Source organism: Drosophila ananassae, chromosome 2L, assembly GCF_017639315.1.
Source record: "Drosophila ananassae strain 14024-0371.13 chromosome 2L, ASM1763931v2, whole genome shotgun sequence".
Classification (NCBI taxonomy): Eukaryota; Metazoa; Arthropoda; class Insecta; order Diptera; family Drosophilidae; genus Drosophila; species Drosophila ananassae.
Window position 1 is genome coordinate 18,011,838 of NC_057927.1, and position 24,399 is coordinate 18,036,236.

General features: G+C 36.0%; 10 protein-coding genes across 10 annotated transcripts; 2 read left to right on the forward strand and 8 right to left on the reverse strand.

Moving 5' to 3' along the window:
- The first annotated feature begins 2,083 nt into the window (after positions 1–2,083).
- On the forward strand, positions 2,084–2,787 carry LOC6501384 (tetra-peptide repeat homeobox protein 1). The gene has a single exon (XM_001955086.3). The coding sequence runs from the start codon at positions 2,139–2,141 to the stop codon at positions 2,700–2,702; it is 564 nt and encodes a 187-aa protein (XP_001955122.1). The 5' UTR covers positions 2,084–2,138; the 3' UTR covers positions 2,703–2,787.
- A 3,365-nt stretch (positions 2,788–6,152) lies between these two features.
- Positions 6,153–6,679, reverse strand: LOC6499203. Its single transcript, XM_001955087.3, has one exon. The coding sequence runs from the start codon at positions 6,652–6,654 to the stop codon at positions 6,241–6,243; it is 414 nt and encodes a 137-aa protein (XP_001955123.1). The 5' UTR covers positions 6,655–6,679; the 3' UTR covers positions 6,153–6,240.
- An 874-nt stretch (positions 6,680–7,553) lies between these two features.
- LOC26514975 lies at positions 7,554–8,122 on the reverse strand. The gene has a single exon (XM_014911879.3). The coding sequence runs from the start codon at positions 8,056–8,058 to the stop codon at positions 7,684–7,686; it is 375 nt and encodes a 124-aa protein (XP_014767365.1). The 5' UTR covers positions 8,059–8,122; the 3' UTR covers positions 7,554–7,683.
- Positions 8,123–9,590: 1,468 nt separating this feature from the next.
- Positions 9,591–11,195, reverse strand: LOC6499201 (histidine-rich glycoprotein). The gene is made up of 2 exons (XM_044714172.1): positions 9,844–11,195; positions 9,591–9,789 (listed from the first exon to the last, which is right to left on the reverse strand). Exons 1-2 carry the CDS (start codon positions 10,415–10,417, stop codon positions 9,728–9,730), a joined length of 636 nt encoding a protein of 211 aa, XP_044570107.1. The 5' UTR covers positions 10,418–11,195; the 3' UTR covers positions 9,591–9,727.
- A 104-nt stretch (positions 11,196–11,299) lies between these two features.
- Positions 11,300–11,982, reverse strand: LOC26513744. Its single transcript, XM_014911720.3, has 3 exons — positions 11,670–11,982; positions 11,456–11,608; positions 11,300–11,396 (listed from the first exon to the last, which is right to left on the reverse strand). Exons 1-3 carry the CDS (start codon positions 11,836–11,838, stop codon positions 11,380–11,382), a joined length of 339 nt encoding a protein of 112 aa, XP_014767206.1. The 5' UTR covers positions 11,839–11,982; the 3' UTR covers positions 11,300–11,379.
- Positions 11,983–12,094: 112 nt separating this feature from the next.
- Positions 12,095–12,729, reverse strand: LOC6499197. The gene is made up of 3 exons (XM_001955090.4): positions 12,484–12,729; positions 12,271–12,423; positions 12,095–12,215 (listed from the first exon to the last, which is right to left on the reverse strand). The coding sequence occupies exons 1-3, from the start codon at positions 12,656–12,658 to the stop codon at positions 12,205–12,207; spliced, it is 339 nt and encodes a 112-aa protein (XP_001955126.2). The 5' UTR covers positions 12,659–12,729; the 3' UTR covers positions 12,095–12,204.
- Positions 12,730–13,007: 278 nt separating this feature from the next.
- LOC6499198 (lysosomal aspartic protease) lies at positions 13,008–14,768 on the reverse strand. The gene is given in 1 exon segment (XM_001955091.4): positions 13,008–14,768. A coding segment is annotated over 1 exon segment (1,185 nt). The 5' UTR covers positions 14,724–14,768; the 3' UTR covers positions 13,008–13,538.
- A 361-nt stretch (positions 14,769–15,129) lies between these two features.
- Positions 15,130–16,574, reverse strand: LOC6499199 (cyprosin). Its single transcript, XM_001955092.4, has one exon. It carries the CDS (start codon positions 16,533–16,535, stop codon positions 15,402–15,404), a length of 1,134 nt encoding a protein of 377 aa, XP_001955128.1. The 5' UTR covers positions 16,536–16,574; the 3' UTR covers positions 15,130–15,401.
- Positions 16,575–16,798: 224 nt separating this feature from the next.
- On the reverse strand, positions 16,799–18,478 carry LOC6499200 (lysosomal aspartic protease). Its single transcript, XM_001955093.3, has one exon. It carries the CDS (start codon positions 18,325–18,327, stop codon positions 16,936–16,938), a length of 1,392 nt encoding a protein of 463 aa, XP_001955129.1. The 5' UTR covers positions 18,328–18,478; the 3' UTR covers positions 16,799–16,935.
- Positions 18,479–21,177: 2,699 nt separating this feature from the next.
- On the forward strand, positions 21,178–21,990 carry LOC6501385 (salivary glue protein Sgs-5). Its single transcript, XM_032449609.2, has 3 exons — positions 21,178–21,535; positions 21,595–21,774; positions 21,835–21,990. Exons 1-3 carry the CDS (start codon positions 21,319–21,321, stop codon positions 21,870–21,872), a joined length of 435 nt encoding a protein of 144 aa, XP_032305500.1. The 5' UTR covers positions 21,178–21,318; the 3' UTR covers positions 21,873–21,990.
- Positions 21,991–24,399: the final 2,409 nt, after the last annotated feature.

Sequence of the window (24,399 nt, forward strand, 5' to 3'; positions counted from 1 at the left end):
AACAACAGCAGTATTAACAATGTACCACGCATTTTTTGAAAAGTTGTTCGAGCCACGATTTGTTCTTTTATTAAAGGCATTTTTTTAAGCTTGGCGATGTTGTTGTATTTAATACCGAAAGATTGTACTATCGACCCGGTTTGACTGCTCAATGCAGACTGGCTCCATTTTCTCTATTTAATTTACTTGGCTTTTTGTTGTTGCGTTTTTGCGCTTTTTTAAACATGCTATTCATTTTTAATGGCGTGTGACATTTTTGTTTACGCATAGCCTCAATGTAGAGCAAAACATTAGCATGTCTGCGATATTAGTTTACCATTTTTCTTGCTGCCATTGAGCCATTTGACGGAGTCTTAATTGATATTTATCGCTCGGACATTCGACGGCTTGCCGTGAACATCATAATAGAGCCATAGAGTCGTGTAGCCGACAAAAACTCATTACTCTGGCCAAAAATTGAATGGTAAACGCGCCTACAATTTGGCCATTTGATTAGCCTCACCTCGGCAACAGACCTCAAATGGCCAATCCAATCCAGCACATAAAATCCAATTTAATTAAGTTAGACTCTCGGATCGGATCAGATCGGACTGGATCGGATTGAGACGCAGACGGAGGATCGAGTCTGATTTTGAGACCCACAACAGCAGCTGCCATGGCAGACAACCTTGCCAGCATTCTTAACATGTTCAAGATTTTTACCAACGCACTGCATTTCGGATTGTCGCTGTATGTTTTTTTGCTGCGTTCACTTTTCAAATGCTTACGAAATGTCAATATTCGGCACAAAGTTATTTGTTATTTGATCGAAGCGATTGAGCAATTGTTGATATCCAATTTTTTCACCCATTTGCCTCAGTTTTGTTCTGTTTCTCTAACGGTTTTTTCATTGATTTGTTGGCTAATTGTATACGAAAAATGCAATTAAAATTAAAACGAGTAACTGGAAACCCGCAACGCTTGCATGTCGGCTTAACAAACCAAAATAAATAAATAAAAAGTGTTAACACCCAAATCGCACAGCTGGCGACAACTTCAGAGCATGAGTCACGAATTTGCATACTATTATTGTTCGTGTAAATGGCAAATTAAGTGTTTTAATGTCCCAAAAAATTCTTTAAGTTTTATCGAATTCAAACTATAGTTAAAAATGTAGAAATAACAATCATAATTTTTAGAAAGTAAAAAGGACCATATGGTTATATACCCGAGTTGGTTCACACGGAATGACAACTGAACTTTCCAATTTATAAAATTTGGCAAATGTTGTACGCACTTTGACGTAACTCATAAATGTTGCCACCATGACATTTCATTTTTGAATTAATTCAAGTATTATTGCTCAGCTATCAAAGCAATTGGTTTGGCGATTTCTTCGACAATCATAAGCCTAATTTGATTTCATTGTTTTGGATAATAAATTGACCCTGATCCATATATGTCGAGGTTACATATTATCGTGTTAGAGCCTACGGCACAATTCGTATTTTTTAAAAAAGTATTTTCGATAATGTCCAACTTCCTGGCAACCTTAATGATGGTTGCCTTTTTTTGGCACACCTAATGATCGCCTTAATCAAGTCTTCTATATGCCAATTAAGCCTATGACAGCAAGTAATGTTAGTTAAGCCATAAATGTATGAAAAGGGGCTTCAGTGTTAGCCAGCCATTCATGTATTATGCATATATTTCTTGAGGAATTGGCCGAATGCCTAATCTATCGAAATAAAACCACAAAAATTTTAACAAACACCTTTATTATTATGCTGTAGACTAAAATTAAAAGACCCCCAAAAATATTCATTTGATGTGTACGATTTTTTATGGTTCTTAATTAATTATTCTATTATTTTGTGAATGTAAACAGCTTAATTAAAATGAGTTGAAATTTTTAAGTTAGATTGAGTTTATTAAACTCTAATACATTCAAAACAATCAACAAAATTTAGAAAACAGGCTCACTGGCTAAGTAATTACTTGACTGCTATTACAGAGATTATTGTTAGATAAATTTTTAAATATTCTTTGCGATGAAATTGCGAGTAACTTGACATTTTAGTATAAAAGGATTGTCTTTTTCCAACAAAATCATCAGTTGCATTCTACTCATCCCTTGCGCATATTCCACAATTTGTAACATGGCCTTAAGTTTCATTTTTGTATTAAGTGCTCTAGTGGTCCTGGCTCAAGGATCTTATGCACCTTCAGGACAACGGCCCTCTGTCGGAGGACCCCTTCCCACCGGCGGTGTTTTGCCTGGAGCACCGGTAGTCGGTCCAGTGGTTTCCCAGCCACAGCTGCCAGCTACCAGTCCTGTCTTACCGATCGCCCCAGTTGTAGGACCAGGACGAGTTAATGGCTACGGAATTGGGGGACCTCGATCATATGGTGGTTCTCCTCGCATACCTATTGGAGGTCCCATCAATCGTCCCATTGGTGGAGCAATCACTGGTCCTGTTGGCGCACCAATTACAGTTCCTGTTGGAGGACCCATTAATTCCATTCCCGTTAGCACACCTATTGTTCGTCCGGTTGGAGGACCAATTACTACTCCTCTTGGTGGACCCATTGTTCGTCCTATAAGCGCTCCAATCACAGCTCCTGGTGGCGGCCTAATACCTGTTCCCGTTGGTGGACCCAATGTTCGTCCGGTTGGCGGAAACGTTGGGCGTCCATTTGGTTGCATCCGCAAGCCGTATTAAAATTAACAAGGAACCATCACCAAGGAAATAAAAAACGATTCAAAAAAATTATTTAATCAGCAAATAATAAAAGTGTTATAAAAGAGCTCTATATTCTTTATTTTATGCTAATTACATAATTCACAATAATCCAAGCAAGATTAATTCATGTTTAACACATTATTCAATATTAGAGGATTAAAAGTGAACAGAGGAAACAGCTGAAACTTAAATCGTTAAAGCAGGTTAATATAAAACATTCTGGTTTCGGGTAAAACCCAATCGGATTAAAATCTGCCAAATTTATATTAAAGCTTGAAGAGCTTAGAAAATTATTTTCGCATCATCGCGATAATATTTAATTTTAAAAAATTAATTGAAAAGCCTAAATTAAAATAAGTTTATGATAAATTAAAAAATCTTTTTTTTATCACCATAAATTAAATTAAATTAAGTTCAATAAATGTTTTTGTAAGAAATTGGTTTTCCTAAGAAATATTTCCTAAGAAATAATAAATAAGTTACTTAATATCGAACTGATATTATTGTTATTATTGTTTTTGTATTTTATTATTGACAATATCTAAATACAATTTAATTATAAATTTATTTATTGCATGTTTATTTTGCCAATTTCTAAGTATTTATAAATCTTTAGTGATCTTTTTTATTGCGGTTACGATTGTGGTAAATCGATCCGTATGGACGTCCGGAATTTGCTCCGGGGGGAGATTGTCGGTTGGAGCCAGATCCCCCAGATTGTCCATTGTAACCACCTTTTTGCCCATGTCGTAATACTGCTGAGCGTCCTGGTCGGACTGTAGGGAATTTTATGGGGCCTCCTGACGATGACCCCTCGGCATGAAGAGTTCCAGCATAAGTTTCTTGTTCCTTCGGAGAAAAATGTGACCCTTGAACCAGGACGAACAGGACACTCAAGAGGGTCAACACAACAGTACAGAAGTATTTCATGTTATTTTAATGAGGGAATAGGTTATAAGTGACATCTTTCCATTGTTTCCGTTTTATACCTTTCACACAACCCAGTAGCTGAATTATTTTTACTTAAAAAAAATAAGTGCTTTTTTATTGAAATACTTAAAATTAGGGAATTTCCATGAAGTAAAATTTTTCTCCAGGCAGGCTTACCCACAGAAAGTTTACTGAACTCTAACATGAATAAAAATATTTTGTTTAGTTAATGAAATGGTATTTTTAAATTTTATATTATTGGATTTTATTTTTTTTTTCAATTCAGCATTTTGATGATATTGTTTTTAGATGGCAATCTGTTGTTAATAAGTTTTCGTATTCAAGTTATCGATCAGCGTTCCTAGGTCTTATGAAAGCAGAAATATATTTCAATTTTAATGTGGTGTCTTGATTTTGTGGCGGTACTGATGGGGATTAGCGTTACCAGATGCTGAAACTCCAAGAGTCTGGCGAATGGGAGCCACGCCTCCAGTAACAGGATGACCATGGACAGATGCTGCGACTCCAATCGATGCAGGTTGGTTATATGATACAGTGGACTGACGGCGAGTGGCAGCCAACGGACGAGGATTAGCTGGTAAGGCGGATAAAATTGCCGTTGGGCGACTGTAAACAATAGGAGCCTGTCGCCGCGGTGCAGAGAGTCCTCCGGTCAAAGAATGCGGGCTAGCCAGAGCGACAGGGATTGCCGGAGATCGATTATAAGATACAGTTGCTTGTCGCCGAGGAGCAGCCAATCCTGATCTAACAGCTCGCGGTCCCACGGGAGAAGATAATCCTCCATGACTGTTAGCCACCGATCCGTGCGGTTGAACTATTAAGCGTCCTTGTGGAAGGGCGCTAACAGGAGCACCATGAGAAACTCCAGCTTGAGGCACATAAGATCCTCGAACCAGGAGAACCAGACCACTAAACAGGAGAACAAAACGTGCAATCATATTCCTTTGATATTTTTGGACGAATGCTACAGAAAGAATGATGATTTAGCAAAGCAATTTTTTATTTTATAGCCTATAGCTTGCAACCTCGGTCCATTTCAATACATTGAAGTACTTTATAAAACAAGAAAGGAAAGCTAACTGCGGGCGGAGCCGAAGTTTATATACCCTTGCAGTTGAGTCGCAGTTCGCTAGGTGGCTCCACGCATCTTATACTATTAGATATATAGCAGATCGTATATAGTCGGCAGATCTCCCATGCTTCTAACTTGAAAAACAACCAAGTTATGGCATTTCCGATCAATCAGTTACCATATGGTAGCTATAGGATATAGACTGCCGATCCCGACCGTTCCGACTTATATACTGCCTGCAAAGGAAAGAAGGATGTGCGCAAAGTTTTAACTCGATAACTTTAGAACTGAGAGACTAGTTTGCGTAGAAACAGACAGACGGACAGACGGTCAAACGGAAAGACGGACATGCTTATATCGACTCAGGAGGTGATCCTGATCAAGAATATATATATAATACTTTATAGGGTCGGAGATGTCTCCTTCGCTGCGTTGCACACTTTTGATCAAAATTATAATACCCTCTGCAAGGGTATAATAATTTTAATACACAAAACGTGTATTTCGACTTTAGTTACTTATATGTAGTTTAAAGTTATTGCTCTTTGAACTTTTATCCACATATGTAAAATATTTGATGTTACAAAGCACATATAATTATACCCCTTATCAAGTTAGGGAGTTTCAATGGATTCCTCTTTGGGCAAAATAAGTCGATATGCCAAATTTCATAAGGATCGGCCGACTATATACGATCCGCTATATATCTAATAACACAGGCCAACAGCAAAAAATCTCCACGCATAATTTCACCTGCTCCCTGAACCAAAGTCCAGAACAAACATACATAGGTTCTATCACCCACAGTTTCCGCGGTAGACCTTAGAAAATAAATTTATCAAATTTTACCATATATTTAATTATGAAGGCCGTGTGATAGCGATGACCATCATTGTTTCTGGTACATATCATTTTTGAAATGTATGTGTACCAACTAAAATTAAAAAATGGTATCTAGCAGCTACCATATCTTTGGAATACTCATCCAAAGTTGAAATCTCAGATTTTCTACATTTATTTTTGGTCTTCTATGATTTTTCCCAAAAACATTTTTCTATGGAAGATTTTTATTTTCTTATTGAAATCAGTAGATCATACCATGTTTTAGTTTTTAATTTAAGGAAAAACTCGAAATAATTTTATTGAATTTATTATAGGTGGTTAAACAATATTTTCTTCAATTAAATTGGAGTTTTTAATCTCAGATTTTCAAAAAGTCATGGCTATCTAAAACTGTTTCTTTGTTCAAAACGTATCCAGTGCAGGTTCAGCTTGTTTAGTAAAGCTTTACAGAAGTTGTGTCAAACGTACGAAGTTTATGTTTTGTTACTTTATAAGTTGGCATTACATTACCATTTTATGATCCATTTAATACAATAGTATATATAGAAATAAGAGTATTTGAATATGCTTGAAAATAGCTTTATTTAGAGGAAAGTATGGGTATAGTTTATGTAGTGCATCGGATTACAAAAAAATAGGTTCATTATAGGATTAATGAGGTTTCTGGAAACGATTGCGATTTCCATGAACGTTGCCGTGTCCTGCTCCAATTGGACGAACTAAGTTTCCACCACTTGGACGATTGTAGGATGTGCCAGTGGGCCGATTTAGGGAGCTGCTTACAGAACGATTAAGGGATCCGGCTGCAAGTCGATTAAGGGATCCACCAGTAGCTCCATTAGTCCGAGAGCCACTGATAGGGGACACAGCCAACCGACCAGCCGAACCATGTGAAGACTCTGAGCGCTGAGGTTGAGCAACAGCTGAACGTCCTTGGGAAACTCCGGCCAAAGAAGCTGCAGCCAATACACCTCCTTCCAGAGATTCATGCTCAATTATATCCAGATGCGATCCTTGTACCAGGACCACCAGAACACTGAGTAGAAACATGTAACGGAATGCCATTTTGATTAGTTTATTTGAAGGTTGCTGAAACGACAACTGACCCTGTCATCCAAGAAGATATTTCTTTTATACCTTATGTTTTTGCTTGATAAATGAATATAATTAAAAACCTCCGTGTCGCGTGTGGAAAATAATTATGTCTTTAACCTTTGAACCTTAACCCTTTTTCAACTCGAAGAAATATGCTAATATATATGTTTGAATTATTGTTTTTTGATTTTATTTTTTTTTTAATTGTAATTCTGTATTGCAAATGATTTAAAATTTGGGTATACATTTCACAAAATAAAGAAATAAAATTATACACCAAAAACGATGTAAGAAAACCAATTTATAATAATCAATTTTATTGTTATTGCCTTAAAATTTTTCACAAACCTTTCATATTATCACACCTTTTTCACAACGACCGGGATCGGTTAACTAAACTATTGTCAATATCATAACGTTCCAAATAAAAGCTAAAAACTATTTTTATACCCTTGTCAATATTAATATAAAAGTAATTTAATCTAATACTGAAACTATCTAAGGGATTGTCCAAATATATACGATATTTGAAATACATATCCGATCTGACATTTATCATAAAAAATTTAACTTTACCCTTTAGCAAGGGTATGCGAACTATTCTATTCTTGGTTTTATGTATATTAATATTGAAACGGCATCTACATTGCTCATTAGTAAAGATTTCCATATATCAGAAAACTTAAAAATCAATTCAAATATTGGGTGCTGCATTTTTTTCAAACCCAATCAATTTAATAAAAATTAATTCAATAAAAGTTCCCAATTTTACTTTTTCAGGCCCAATAATTTAAACATGTATGCCTTTTATATTTCAATGGTTAAATATATTTTAGATTTCAAAATCATTAAAATAAAACCATTTTAAATATTTTGTATAACTGTTGTTATTATATTCAATTGTTACTATTTGGAAATATAATGAATATTAAGACTAATTTGTTTAGAATGTCAAATGTGTCGAATTCATTTTGTCATCAATTCATAAATCCAGATTTCTTAATGAGATCCATGCCGATGTCCATATCCTCCTCCAATTGATCGGCCGGCATTTCCAACAGGAGAACGATTATTGGATCCGATCCCAGGACGATTGAGGACGGTTCCACCAATTGGTAGACGAGAACCAGCCCCATGAGAACGGGGTCCACCAACGGGGGAGCCAGCTAATCTTCCTGAACCACCATAACCAGAAACAGAGCGCTGTGGTTGGCCAATTACCGGTCGTCCTTGCGGTATACCGACACCTGGAGCTCCAGCTCCAATTCCACCAGAATGAATTCCTTCAGGAGATTCCTGATCCACCAAATCCAAATAAGATCCTTGGGCTACCACTAGCAGAGCACTTAATACAAAAACGTAGTGAAAAGCCATGTTGTTGTGTTCAGATTGATGAAAATACAACTAATGGTGTATGTGCCCCAAAAGGAATGCTTTTATACTTTCAATTATTGTTAAATATGAATATTTTTAAAAGCATTAAAAATAAAGCTGAACGGAAATCCCGTTTCAACTTATTAAATCATTTAAATTATAATTTGCGTAATTCATTAGAGGTTTGCGGCAAGCCCATTGCCTCTGAACTTCTGACCGTTTTAAGTTTATGTTATGTTTTTTGACCTCAAGCCACGTGCACAAGTTTTTTGACGAAGTGCAAAGGCACTAAATTTTTTATGAAAATAATTTAAATAATTTTCTAAGAAGATGATATGCCGAACAATATGGGCCCCAGCCAATGCTTGGTATCTTTTAAATAGCTTTTTAATAAGTCAATCGATTTGTGGATTGATTCTCTATCAATATGTAATAAAATTTACGATTTTTTTTTATTTTTTTTTTAAATTTTATGATGTATCCCCTTCCAAAATAATGAAAATAATTCAAACAAAAAAAAGCCCCAACCAGGGCCATACCTTTGTCAAAAATCATCCGATTCCTGAACAGAAAACATTTATCGATGGATTCTCCATCAATCTGCATCAAAATCCAGGAAAAAAATTGTTGGGTTCTTATTAACTTTTGTGGGGGATACCCTTCAAAATATGGAAAATTCTTGTGAAGGACAATAAAGCTCCCTGCAAGATCTTATTTCTGCCAATATTTATCCGATTCCTAAGTGGAATACCTTAAACAATTTGCCGATTGATTATCCATCCATCTGCATCAAAATCCAGGAACAAAAATTTTTTAGATTTTTTATCAATTTTTGTGGGGGATACCTTTCAAAAAATGAAAAAACCTTGTAGAGGACAAAATAGCTCCCAGCAAAGGCCATATCTTTGCCAATACTTATCCGATTCTTAAGCGGAACACCTTAAACGATTTGTCGATTGATTCTCCATCAATCTGCATCAAAATCCAGGATCAAACATTTTTTAGATTTTTTCTGAATTTTTGTGGGGGATACCCTTCAAAATGCGGAAAATGCTTCTGAAGGACAATACAGCACAAGGCGAAGGCCATATCTTTGCAAATACTTATCCGAATCTTAAGCGGAGTACCTTAATCGATTTGTAGATCGATTCTCCACCAATCTGCGTCAAAATCTAGAAAAAAAATATTTGTCGATTTTTTCTCAACTTTTGTGGAGGATACCCTTCAAAATATAGAAAATGCTTGCAAAGGACAATATAGCTCCCAGAAAAGGCCATAGCTTTGCCAATACTTATCCGATTCTTAAGCGGAACACCTTAAACGAATAGTAGATCGATTCTCCATAAATCTGCGTCAAAATCCAGGAACAAAATATTTTTTAGATTTTTTATCGTCTTTTGTGGGGGAACCTTTCAACCCAAAATGTGGAAAACGTTTGTGAAGGACAATATAGCTCCCAGCAAAGGCCATATATTGGCCAATACTTTTCCGATTCTGAAGCGGAATACCTTAATTGATTTGTGATTGCCATGTTTGTCTCCTTCAAAAAATATATTAAATATCAAAAATTTGAGACTGAATTTTTCGCCATTTCGAATTTTTCGTTATTATTTATTTAGTATGATTATTTTTTTTAATTTATGGGTATTACGATTTATCAAAATGTTTTTTACAATGTTTTGTAGCCCCCGGCTAGGTGGTGGCACTCGTGTTGACTTATATGGTGCAGCACTGCAATAAAACAATTTTAGCAAACGTGTGCAACGAAATCAGGTCTATACTTACCAGCATGAAGCTCATTGCGACGAAGGCAATTGATCACTGCTAGTTCACAAAAGTTTTCCAGCCTGAAGCACGAGTGTCCATCGGTGGCATAGGTTGGACTGTGAGTCCTGGGGCAATGGATTGCATGACAGTTGCGGGGATGATGTTGGTGGTGATGCTGATAGTGATGCAAGGGGGAAACGTGATGTATAGAATGGTGGGGTACTTCCAGATGATGATGGGGCAGATGAGCACCGTCCAGATGATGATGTTGCAAATGAGGTGTCTCTAAATGATGATGTTGGAAATGTGGTGACTCCAGATGATGGTGTGGCAGATGGTGTGGCTCGGCCTGGTGATGATGGGATCCATGATCATGGTTATTCTGTTCGAAATGATGATGCGATCCGTCGTGATGAGAAGCTATATCTCCGTGATGATGGGATTGATGCTCCAAAGCATCCTCGACCGGAAGATATCCCTCTTGATGAACACTTTCTTCTGCATCAAAAATGTCCGACTGTTGCCCATCATTCAAAAAAGATCCTTTTACTGTGACCACGAGAACACTAATCACAATGAGCAGACGTGCCATACTTTAGTTTGCAGTAATAACAAACGCTTAAAATACAACTGATGTGATTGCTTGGTAAATTTTACGGTTTTATAGCAAATTTCTAAGGTTCCAAATCTGAATAAAAAACCAACTTCAATTAGAAATAAATTAAAAGATAAGCACACAAATGGCTTTACTGCTAAGCATCTAATTAAAAAATATAAATATTCTAACTCGAGTCATTAATAATAAGCCATATGGTATATCCAAGCTTGAAACATTCAACCTGAGATTAGCTCTAATCCAGTTATTCTCACTACCTCGCATTTGTGCTTTGAACTCTTCAAAATTTTATTCGAGTTTAGCGAACTCCTGCACTTTTTAAATAACATTCTTTTAAGTTGATTTTATTTTCAAAATACATAAATTATTTTAGGAGCTTGATAAGAAAGAAAATAATATTTGACATGGATCTTTATATAACTGGACTTCAGCTTTAATAAAACGAAAGAATATCCTAAAGAATGTTTATTATTTTTTTGTCCTATTACTGAACAAATGTTTACCTTTAGCACCAACAAGTAAAACAATAAACAATTTATTCAAGTGTTTCTGCAATAAAAAACTATAACAAATACCCAAAAACTGGTTCAAACTACGCACAAACATCCACTCTAATCCAGTTAATTATTACACCCTTTTAATGTAAGTATAAAATTTAAGCACTTAACTTTATAAAAGAGCTTTCAAAAATATGAAATAAGTATAATCTTTGTTTTCCAATTTCTTAAGTAAATACTGGTCGCTATTATTTGGGTCTTAAAAATGATACAATTAATCTATGGTTTATACAACAATAATTTTTGTACTCTGGATTTCTATGGTATGAAAAGTCAAAGCAAAAAATATTAGTAAGAAAAATTTTCATATTAACTGTATTTATTTATTGAATCTCAAACGCACGTCAATTTTACATGCATTATTTAAGTTATATATTTGTTTTAGATATCCACAAAAGCTGAAAAATAACAAAAATATAGTGTAAAATAAATGCGATTCTATGATTAGTTTACTTACTTTCTCCTGTTATACAGGAATGGGCGAGCTTTTCGCATTCGTTGCTAAATTTTTTTAAAACCCCATTATAAATTCCTCCTGTCGGTTGATAAACAGCTCCACAACTGGTTGCGCAATATTTTTGGCATTCAAATTTCGATGTTATTGTCAATTCTACAGAAAATGATGCACATATTAGAAAAATTAGATAAATAACTTAACTATTATTTCCAACCTGGATTCTGACACTTGGCCTTGTCGAAATAACACTTGTTTCGGTATGCATTGCAGAAAGGACTGCGGGCCCACACAACTTCCTCTGTATCTGGGCAACGTTCTGGACATCTTGCGCTAACTTGGCCTAAGACCAAGCTGACCAGCAACACATTTAGTAACATATGCATACTAACGGTAGTTCCTATCTATCGGAAGCTCACAAATGGAATGATCAGTTCAATGATTTTTATCTTTATATATACAAGGTTGGAGAATTCGTAAAATCATATTAATTTACATCAGTGACGTGTTAAATCTTTGGGGGATTTTTTTTTATAAATTAATTATATTCAGTTTGCCCACTAGAGAGTTGCCTTCCTAAAATACACGAAATGCTCTACGGCAGAGCATCTACAAAAATAAAACAAATCACACTCACACATATTATTTGTCGAAACCTTGTTTATTTTTCAATGAGAATTAAGAGGAAATAAATATATTTCAGTTTTCCATTTAAGTGCCCATATTAATATGGAGAATGTATGCGTCTCTGATTACAAAAATGCTGAAAAAAATATTAATATTATCAATGGTATCAACTGATTATTAGATAGTCTTACTTTCGCCAGTTTTGCAAGTGTGAACACTTTTCAAACATTCATTGCCAAAGTTCCTAATTTGCCCATTGTAAATTCCACTTGTAGGTTGATAAATTGCTGGACAAATATCAGCACAATGCTTCTGGCACTCTTCCTTCGTGGTGATGGTCAGGGCTAAATACGAGATATTTATGCTCTTCTAACTCTTTTCTCATACGTCTCGATTTTTCTTACCTAGTTTTCGGTGACAGTTTTCCTTGTCGAAATAACATTTGTTGCGAAAGACATTACAACCGCCACCAAGGGCCCACACAACATCCTCAGTATCGGGACAATTTCCTGAGCAATTACCACTAACGTGGCTAAAAGCTAAAGTCACGAGACAACAAATTGCTAGAACCGATTTCATATTTAATATCAAGTATCACAGTATCGGAGAAACTAAACAGGTTGGCCCAGGGGAGCTCTTATATATATTGCTGATGGGGAGGCGCGTCTTCGAAAATAAAGATGTTTATCAAAGCCAATATATGCAAACACATCACGTTCGCCAGCTGACGGGGATTTTTCCGTATTATTGTTTTAACATATTAAATCGAAAAGACTTGCAAATATGTACACCGACTAATTGTATACACTTTTAATTCGATATAAATTTATATAACTTATAAATATATAAATTTATATACGCCTTATCAAACTTAAACAAAATTAATAAAATAAATTTGTATTTTATTTTTATATTTTATTTTTTAGCTAATAGAAAATATAATTTTCCTTATTAAATCAGCGATAAACAGTAATAACCAGTTTCTAGTAAATATATTGTATACGTTTTAAATTTAAACAATACAATGACGCTATTAAATTATGGAAGATAAACTTTTCATCTTTTTCATCTAATTTCCACGCAAATACACGTTATGGAAGAGAACGACCAATATATATATTGTGTATAAAATTGCGAAAAATAATAAAAATTAATTTAATAATTACATGTTTTATTATTGTAGTTTAAAATTTATTTATTTTATTAACTATATTCTTTTAAAATTATTATATCCGGTTAGTTTGAGAATAGCGAACATATACGTAAGTATTGGTTTAATGGGCTCGTCGAACCTGAACGTGAGCTGGTCAGCTGTTCTCTTCACAAACAGGTTTTTAACAATTTCCTCTCCGCCAAATAACTAAAGCTCACTGAAGCTATGCTCTCATTTTAAGGCCAAGTTGGGGTTTACAAATAGAACAGATGTTAACCTATTACAAAACTAAATGAAACGTATTGCCTAGGCAGCTGGTGCAAAACCTATTTGGCGGTGGCCGACATCAAAAGCGGTGTAATACCTTCCTATAAAAACATCGCCCAGAATCCAAAACTCTGCGTCCATTAGAGTAAAAGCGGATAAACACACGGAAGTACCATCATCGTCCGTGGCCTGCATAACGTAATCCTTGGGTTGTAATCCAAACCTTTGACCACCAATAATAAAAACAATCTCGGGTAGCTTATCAAGTCCGGAACAGTTTAAAAGATATTCATTATTCGTAGTAGGTAAGCCGCCAAGCAGACTATTGATTATGAGATACTCCCTGGGAGGAGCTGCCAACAGGGAAGTCCCCGTATCAGCAATGGCTTGGCGATGTCGACTGATTACAGTGCCTCCGATTTCCACGCCATCCATTTGAAATTGCCAGTATCCTGCATGAGTAAGGGGCACGTAGGTCAGTGTTCCAGAGAATTTAGTACTATCCACACCGCCAAAGAGAAGCTCGCCTCCCTTTCTTTCGCTGCCGTTCCGCTTGAGATAAAATGAGAAAAGACACTGATCCACCAAATGCTGATCACACATATTCTCAAAAAGAGGCGTTATCTTTTCCTCAGCAATCGACCGAAAACCCAGTCCAACTATGCCCGCAAAGTTGGTGTCTGTGAAAGTATCTCTCGACTCATGGACGGCCATTCCAAAAGTTTGATTTTGCACCGACAACTGGCCAATCGACACTGTATCCGTGGCCAGTCTTCCAGATAAGCTCCCGGTGCCGTAGGCAATGGCAAATCTTCTGCCATCCGGAACGAAGCTCGCCGAGGCACTGGAATTATAGCGATGATGTCGTTGACAGGCCAAATTCTTGGCCGAACATTCGGCACTGGGAACCCAAATATTAGCCGACCCAGTATCAAATAGCATATTGAAGGGCTGACCAGGAGTCCCAATACTGACTGGACCGGCGTACTCCAGATTCAGACGGTTATCCAACGTTTCCGTAGCTCCACTATTTCTCGACGCAATATCCGGCTCACCTATCACGTTGTACTTGGCCAAGAGGGATCTTCTACCCGCACTCTGTTGCCGACGGCTGGCCATAAATGAAGCCTGGAATTGCATAGGAATGCGTATCAGCTGGCCATGGCTTTTTGGTCAAAAAAGTCCCAACATCCACAAGGATAATAGCCAAAGAAGACATCGCATTGTAGAGTAAATCAAACCGTACCGATCCGAACTGTTGGTAAATTCCGTTTCAACTAATTGGCTTAGATTCTGGCCGCGATTGTTTTATAGCACCTGTAAATGGAGCAATTTAATAGCCAAATTCGTCTGGCATTCGAATAAAATTTGCTAATGTTGAAGCTGAACGCACTTCAATGTTTGGGTAAATAGAAGATAAATAGGGCGAGCACATTTAATTGAATAAACAACGAAATGAGCCATTACTCGTAGCCAATTGAACTGAATGGACAGTGTGCAAAACTCTACGAAAATTCTAAGTACAAAAATTTGAAAATTTAGTCTTAAACTATATCCAAAACCTATTCAAATAAATGCAACAACTTTTAACTTAACAAACCTGTTATATATTCAAACAAAAATGGAATCATTAGCTTAAAGAACCTTCAAAAACACATGTTTCTTTATTGGCACAATTTTAAACGAGAGTAGAAATACTTATAAGAGATGGCGCAATTTTTAAAGGAAATTTTAGAGCTAAAAATGCTTTTAAAATATAAACCAAGTATTACATATATTAAAATAAAATCATCATAACATAATAAACATCAATAAAGTAATCATAACATATGAAGTGCATAAAAATACTAAGAAACTATAAACTTCCATTGGCCAAAGAGTTTGTTGCTTCAACGTATACATTTAATTAGTGTCTATCACCGCTTCGGCCAGTCCAATTCTTTTGGCCGTTGCATCGAATACCGTATAATAGCGCCATAAAAAAATATCGCCTAGAACCCAGAAATTTTGTTTAATTGGGGCGAAGTTAGTGATGCAACCGTTTCTTTTCCCATAGTTCGCCTCCACCAAGTAATCATCGGGTGTTAAATAAAAAGACTTTCCGCCAATCACAAGTTTTACTTCTGGCATTATTTTACTTTGGCAACTTAATATATAATTACCACCTTCCATTTCGAACGGTAAGAGTTTAAGTAAATTATCATAAGTTTTCTGGGGCATTAAAATTTGCGTTGTTCCCGTATCCAAAAGTGCATCCGTTTCGCCACTAATTTTCTTACTATTCACAAACACTTCGGATATTTTGAGTTTCCAATAATTCGAATTTGTAATCGGAACAAAGTGCAAGTTGCCTTTAAATCGCGATTCATCGAAGCCACCGAAAATAATTTCACCACCTTTGGATTCGTTTGCTGAAGCTTGTTGAAGGTAAACCGAGAAAATGCATTTCTCTACTAAATTCTGAGAACAGAGTAATTTTAAAAACGGCGTTGAATTTTTCCATGCTAAAACACCTAAACTTAATCCAACCAATCCGTCAAATGTCACTGAATGGAATTCAAAGTTCTGCTGAATCAAGGTCTCTCCGAAAATCAAACCTTGCAGCTTAGCTCCGGCAAAATGAACCGTATCCTGAGACAGATAGCCATGTACATTCCCAGCTCCGTACCACAATGTAAAGTTTCGACCATCCGGAATATATGAACTTGATCTGGAGGAATCATATCTCCTGTGCATTTGACAAGCTAAATTACTTTTTGGGCAATGTGAGGAAGGAAACCATGTGTTCGAGGAACCCGTGTCAAAGATCACTGTAAAATTCTGTTTTGGAGTTCCAATGGATATGTTGCCGAAATATTCCACGTTGTGACGATTCTTCAACCGCAAGTGGATACTCTCTAATCCTCTGGTGGAGTTTTCGGACAGAAACACACTGGAAATCCAGGATTCCCTGGCATAGAGCCGCACTCTAAGTTCCGGTTTATACGCCAATATAAAGGCTATGCCGGCTAGCAGCAAAATCAGATTTCGAAGCATCTTCGACAGACCTATTCCGTAAACTGAGCTAGGTAAGAGCTCTCTCCGATGCTAAAATATAGCTCATGTAAATGCACAACTGTGGGGTTTAATTACCCAGAGCATTTTGGCTAATAAGGCGAACAGACGTCTGAGTTCAAACAGTGTTTCGTATTCGAGTTTATTGAAAACGTTATGTGTGAAACCTAAACTCCGGCGATTATTAGGAAAATAAAAATAATTTATCTAAAATATAGAAAATAAACAAATAAATTGGATTAAGATGGTTCAACTGTTCAATTTATTACAATAAAAGCTATTTGAATTTTTAAAGCAACGTTAAAATCATGTCACTTCAGAGAAATGATCCTTTATCTGAGATCTGAATTATTCTAAAAACTTGTATGAAAATGTACTAATCTTACGTAATAGCAGCGAATCCAATGCGATTTTTCGACAAATCGAATACCGCGCAATTATTCCTCAAAAAGGGGTCTCCAAGGATCCAGAAATTAGTCTCTTCATAGGTCACTACCAAAAGGCATACTGTGTGGCCCTTTTGCGTTTTGACTTTCATCTTCGCCTTGTCGCCCTTGATTACTATTTTTTTGTCAGCAATTACAAATACAATGTCTGGAATAGTTTTTGAACATTTAACCCAACATTCTCCACTGGACGTTGGGGTACATCCCGTTTCTTTGACGAACTCCTTGTAGGCATGAAGAGGAGCTGCTATTAATGAGGTTCCGGAATCAACTATAGCCTGAGCAGTGCCACTGACTTTGGTTGAACCAACATAGAAGCCATCCAATTTCATTTGCCAGTACCCCTTTTTGGTCACAGGGGTGTATACGTAGCTGTTCGACCCAGTGTAGGCCGTGGTATTCTTGTTGCCAATAAATAGAGAGCCACCTTTGGCTGAGGTACCGCCTCCCCTAAGACAAATGGCAAATATACAACTGGTAATCACATTCTGTGAACACATGTTCTGCATAAGGGTCTTCACGTTGTCCACGGATATAGCTTGGTAGCCCAGACCCAGGATGCCATCGAATTTCGATTCCTCGAAGGCTTCTCCAGGTTCACTGCTGGTCATAGCGAAAGTTTGATTATCCACTGTCAGTCCACCAATAGATACGGTGTCTTCAGCCAATCTTCCCTTGACACTTCCAGATCCGTAAGTTATTTCAAAGGCCTTAGTTTTCTTTTTGTAGGTACTAGACTTCGCGGGATGGAATTTCTTATGGCTTCTGCATGCCTTGCTTTTGCATTTGGGACCTGGTACCCAGATATTAGAGCTTCCAGTATCCGGAAGCATGGTGAACTTCTGCTTGGGAGTACCAATGCTCATTTTCACATCGTATTCCATGTTACCAATGTTAGAGAGCCGAGCTGTTCCATAGGTCTTGGCGAAATTAGTACCATAACGAGCTGACAGGAAAGCCCTCTCCGATCTGAAAGTGTTCGTGGTGCGCACAAAGCCCTGCCGGAAGTTCAGTGGCAACTCCAAATACTTTGCGCCTGTACTGGCAGTTGGTGTGGATTTTCTCAATTTCTGCTTAGACTTCTTTGCCAAATTGCGTCGCCTCCTGTTTTTCTTAGCCGCTTTCAGGCGGCGGTTCCTACGGTTCTGCGTTCTGGCCGCCAATCGGTTTCGTCCACGAGCATTACTTTGCAAGTTTCTATTAGCTCCATTCCTTTGTCCTTGCTTGACGGCCAAGGATCTAGATTTAGTCCGCTGCCTTTGCTTGCCATCCGCCAGGATTACTAAAAGGCAAATTATGGCACACAATATGAGAACCTTGTGGCGCATGTCTAATTAGGAGACAGTTAAGTGAATACTAACTCTCGCAATTTTAGAAAATTTGTTTTTATAGAGTCCGAAAAAGACTTAAGATTAGCACCAAGGTCACCACTGAAAAAAACAGCTGTGTGAATGTTTGAAATTCTCCACAGCATAAGAGGGTAAGTAAATAGTAACAGCCTTTGGCCAAAACGGATAATAATACTATCTAAAAATAAAGCAATAACTATTGTTAGATAATAGATCTATAAAAGATAATCTCTAGATTATCATACGAATTAAAATTATGTACATGTTTAGATCACAGACATAGGCTGGGATTTGAAGAAATATTAGAAAAAAATGTTTTTTCGACCTTGTAGCTAAATCTATTTATAAATAGAAAACACCATATTTGCGTATTATGCGTTCATATGCTTTAAATGAATAAAACCCAAAAGTATGTCAATAATAACAACCGCTTTAAAATAAAAAACAATAGAAAAGTTTTCCAAAGAGCGTAAATATTGTATTAACAAATTTACGTCATAACTGTAAGCCAAAAAGTATTTATTTCGTATATTGTATCTGCAAGATACTTTTATTCTACATTTTGTACTTATTGCATTTTTCAGTATTTTGTGCTGGTCTACAGCTATCCAAATCCGTTTGATGCCAATCTAAATAAAAAAGTTTTGAATATTTATTTTTAATTGTCATTGCATACTTACTGATGCGGTGAACACAAGAGCTGGCAGCCATAAAGCAGGAATTGCCAAACTCACATCGCAATACTTTTCCTTTTATTAACGTCTCTCCACAGACAGGATTATAGAGGGTAATACAAGCATCACGACATGGTGGTCTTGTCTGAGCCCTAATCGGCGAAGTTATAAGGAACAAATTTACTACTAGTATAAATGACTTCATTTTTTGATTAGTTCTGACTTATTTCTGCCAACAAGGGCTTTTATAGAAGACGAGAAGCTTTCACATACAGGTTTTTAAGTAATTTTATCAAAACAGCTGATAAAAGTCGATTACAATTTTATTGTACTACAAAAATTGTATTCAGCTTCCAGCAAAAATGCAGTTCAACTGCCTTTATTGGGGATCATCGATCAATTGCCTCTAGAGAATAAAAAAAATTCCACACCCACCGTCATATTGCTAAACTGGTTAAACGTTTTAACCTTCATCACCATTCATTCCATGACGTCTAAAATGGTTATAGTTTCCGAACGGAAAACGTGCTGCCCAGGTTAACTATTATATGTTTGAATTTCAATTTACAACGATCATTTTCTGCCCGAAATCGATTCGTTTCGGCCACCACTTGAACTTCCAAAAGAGATCAACTGGAGTTGCAATTGAAAGTCGGTCATGCCTGCTGCGTGGGTGTGGATGCTCATAATAGTGATGTATCAAACATTTGGGCAGTCTCTTATTAAAGAACTGTCATTAACAACGGCTGCGGATCATAGTTCATCTAATGAGAAATCGGGAAAACAAAATCTAATGGAACCCAGATCATCCAAGTGGAATCGATGTCGAAATTGTGTTGCAGTGTATCCAAAAGGAAAATACAAAGTTTTATCCAAAAATCCATGTCAGAGAAAGCATAATACAGTTTTTTTGGTCAAAGATCGACAAACTGGAAGCCTTATAAAAGTGTCTTTTTTGAATGGTCTCAAGGATAGAAAAAATGTTCGAATATATAAAGCATATGAAAACTCTAAGGGTCCATGTAAAACTAGCGACAAAAGAAAAGTCTACCGTCTTTTAAACATAAAAACTGGATATCCAGTTAAAATAGACTTCAGCCGTGATAAAAATAAAAAGAAAATTGCTCGCATTTTACTAAGCTAAAGATAGTACAAAGTATAAAAACAATTTTTTTACAATTATATTTATGTGTATTCAAGATTGGTTTAACTAGTTTTCCAGTGCGAAAGTGTAACGAAAATAATTTCAGGCGTTTTCAGTTAACAACACTCAGAGCTCCCATTCACTCGGCTCGACCTGTCGACTGTCATGTCTTTTGGCCGTTTTGGCTTGGCCAAAATTAACCAGACCGACGGGTGGGCGTTAAAGTTGGCCAACGAGATACGCACACTACCACTATCGTTAACGCACTCGGTGTCGCCAAGCTGACAGAGCCAGCGATTTATTACTTATAGAGTTCAAATATTTACTTTATTTTTTAATATTATTTTTTTTTTTCCTCGAATTGATACAGCTTTGAAAGACACAGTCAATCAAACAGAAAAAAAATGTGCGTGCGTAGATTACTTTCGAATTGAAAGCCAAAACAAGAAAGAAACGAAGGCAATAACTTGAAAAAACTTGAACCGTTTAATACAATCATTGAAGATGAGTTTGGATTGTTTCCATCCGTCAGTACCGAAAGTAACCAATTGATTTTAAGCTAAATTATTTGATTTGATACCGTGTTATATAAGAAGAAACTATAAATAAGTCGCAAAAATTTAGTTTTAGTTTACATTTTCAAGAGTAAAGAAATTATTGTTTTAAGAAACAAATATTTTGTTATATTATATAAATTTATATATTATATTATTATTACAGTAAAAAATACTAGTATGAAAGATTTTTTCAATATTTTTTACCTTCGAACTGTTATTTTTATTGCCATTGTTCAGTTATTACCAATTTCAAACAGTTCACCTATAGCCATAGACAAAATAAACGAAAACCTACGTATCTTTGTAAGGAGCAGAATGTGCGGAATACTTCTTATTTTGTTCCCAAACAACAAGTGCCCAAAGTTAAGTAATACTTATTTTATTTACAAAAAAATCTTTTATTTATTCATAAACATTTTATTTTTTTTTTAATTTTGTTTGTACTTAACAGGTGAGATAATAAATAATACACCCAACTGTTCACACATAGATTTAACTGTTAAACCCCGAGTTTACCTTCTTATGATGAGTTTTTCTTTATAAAAATACACATTAAACGGGAGCGAATCAGTCTTAAACTCGCATCTTGATTAAAATGACGCCCACAATTCTTATTGTCTTTACCTTTGGAATGCTCCACCTGAGTGGGGCACAAATAAGGGATTGCTCCAATTCATGCATGTTACGTGCCCGATGCTCACCTTATTACAAGGATCTTGTTTGGACCGTAGTCGACGGTGCTTGTCGAGTCTACCAGAATGGTTGCATATTTGGAAACGAAAATTGCATGAGAGCTAACCAATGCCTTCCACGTAAGCTAATCTATTATGATTTTAATAAATTAGTTTTTAAATAGTTTGTTTTTATTTAGCCTTGATACGCACAACACGAGAGCACTGTATGTCTTTCTGCCCAAGGATGTGTTCTCGAGGTGCCCCCCAAGTTTGTGGATGGTTTCCTTATACAAATAGCAATGGGACCACTGGCGGACGTGAAATAACATTCAGAAGTCGCTGTCTGCTGGATCTTTACGCCTGCCAGAATTCTGACGGTAAGTACTTTAAGTCTAGAAATGAAATTCATAAATAATATTTTTATTTATCTTTCACAGCCTATGTCAATGAACCAAGCATCGGACCTTGCCCTTAAAACCACATAAAGATGTTCGTTACAACCGCTTTAAAATTTTTTGATTATTTTATATATACACTTGTATACAACAAATATTCATTCAAATTGAAACAATAAAACAGCTGTAAATACATGATTTTAGTTACGGGACGTGGCGTATTCAAAAGTTATAGTTATTATAAATTCAATGAAACACAGACAGAAGATTCAGTTTAAAGCTACATTTTTTATTAATATGTACTCTCAACTGATTTTTATAGGTATAATCTTCAGTGGAATGCTCCATCTTGACGCACAAACAACGTCCTGTCCTAATTCCTGTATATTACAGTCACGATGCAATCCATACTATAAGAATTTAGTATGGACAGTTGTCGACAATGTTTGTCGGGTGTTTCAAAACGGTTGTATATTTGGAAATGAAAACTGTATGAGAGTCAACCAATGCCTGCCACGTAAGCATACCGTTCAAAAACAAATATATATTAAATAATACCTTGCAACTTCAGCCATGATTCGCACAACGAGAGAGCATTGTATGGCTTTCTGTCCAAGGATGTGTTATCGGAACTGGCCACCAGTTTGTGGATGGTTTCCATATACCAATAGTAATACGACTACTGGAGAACATTATAGAACTTTCGGAACACGTTGTTTCTTAAATCTGTATGCCTGCCAAAATGCCGAGGGTAAGTACAATTAATGTTTAAAATTCCACAGGAGTGTTAATTTTATTCATATTTCAGCTTATGTCAATGAACCAAGGACTGGACCGTGCCCTTAAGCAAAACAGGAAAAACATTTAAAATACTATAGCACAATTTTAGGCATATCATATATTTATGTCGAATAAAATACAGATTAGAAAAATGTTTAATTTTTAAACATTAAATTCAATCAACCGATAATCAAAATTTAATATTTATAGAAGACTACTTATATATATATAAAACTTATACAAGACGGAAGACTAGTTTGACTGAAACCCTCCTGACTTAGACCATGTTTAATCCATTGTGGTATTGTGTTTAGGATATTTCCTTCCCTGTGCTATTAGCTTGGCTAGCTGTTTTCCCACCCTGAGGCTTACATGAATTTCTGTATCTTTTTAAGATCTATATTTGACATAGATGCGATGTCGATTAAGAATCTATATCTCCTAGATGTGTTTGCCTGATAGACATCACGGCTGACAAAGAAAATGCACCGTTTTTATATACACCGTTATTATATACACCGTTATTAGGATCGGTGTCCCGTCTAAGCTGATTTTTTCTCAAAATAGGCGAGAGACGAGAGGTACATCCTCGTTATGAAATGTTTGCTTATGCAAACTAAAATGATTTAAAACAAACAACGAGTGCTTTAACTATGTACTATAAAGAGGTAGCCCAACTATTTTCACCAAAGTCCACTTAATAACTTAATTAAGGATTTTAAGCTATCTAACTAACCATTCAAAAAATAAATTCTAAAAACAAAATTTTAGTGCCTACTTTTGGGTGTTTCGGAAGAAGCTTTAAACAATCCATATACATAGAATGAATGAACTTTCGTTCTACAAGTTGGTGCACACACTGAAAGCAATGGGGAAAAGTCAAATTATATATAAAAATTGAAACTAATTACGAATACACTCACGCAAATACATTTACATAAGAGCTTTACATTCTAATATGATAAGAGTTGAAGACGATAAACTGCGGACGAAAAATGTCATCAATACAGATTATAGTAAACAATTCAAATTACCCATCGTTTCCTTTGTAACAATAAAATGGCGAAGGTTTTACGGAACAGGAACTGCGTACTACTTACTGGTCGAATGACGAATCTGAATCTTGGTTCCAATTGCCGGCAAAATTCAAGATCAATGTTAAGGGGCGCGGACTACGACGTCGTCGTCTTGAATCTCAATGAATCCAGGCGCTGACAGCTCAGCTTTGAATATGATGGCTGAATTAAATTCCCGGGCACTCGACACTCGAGGCATAACAAATAATTCCAGAAATCAACGAAAAAAATATATGTGTGTGGGTGGTGGAGAGACATATCGGGTGAAATGTGGAGCATTCGATAACTTTCTAAAAGTTTTCTTATCACGGTTCGATATCCAATTAGCATAATCGTGACTCTTGTGGCGCAGTGGATCGCCCACAACGAAAGTGAGTGTTTTGAATATTCTTAATACATTCGAGAATATTATTTTCAGCAAATAAATCAATCAAAAATAGATTATTTACAAGTATTTGGATTAAATGAAAGGTTTGAATTTAATTTGCAAATACCTTTTCACACGCTAGTAATGTTTAATCGCAAATGGAAATGTATTTCCTGAAAGATTAAGGCAAAGTTTATAATCTTTATGGGTTTTATACACTTTTAAAACAGCCGTGAGTATTTGAATTCATTGACCGCTAAATTAACAACATTTTGTCACATTAACAATGACAATTACCGTGTCTTTTGCGGCTATTCTGTATCAGTATTGTCCCATTCCGAGCCTGACAATTACAATATGCTCAAAGACCTTACATATATAGCC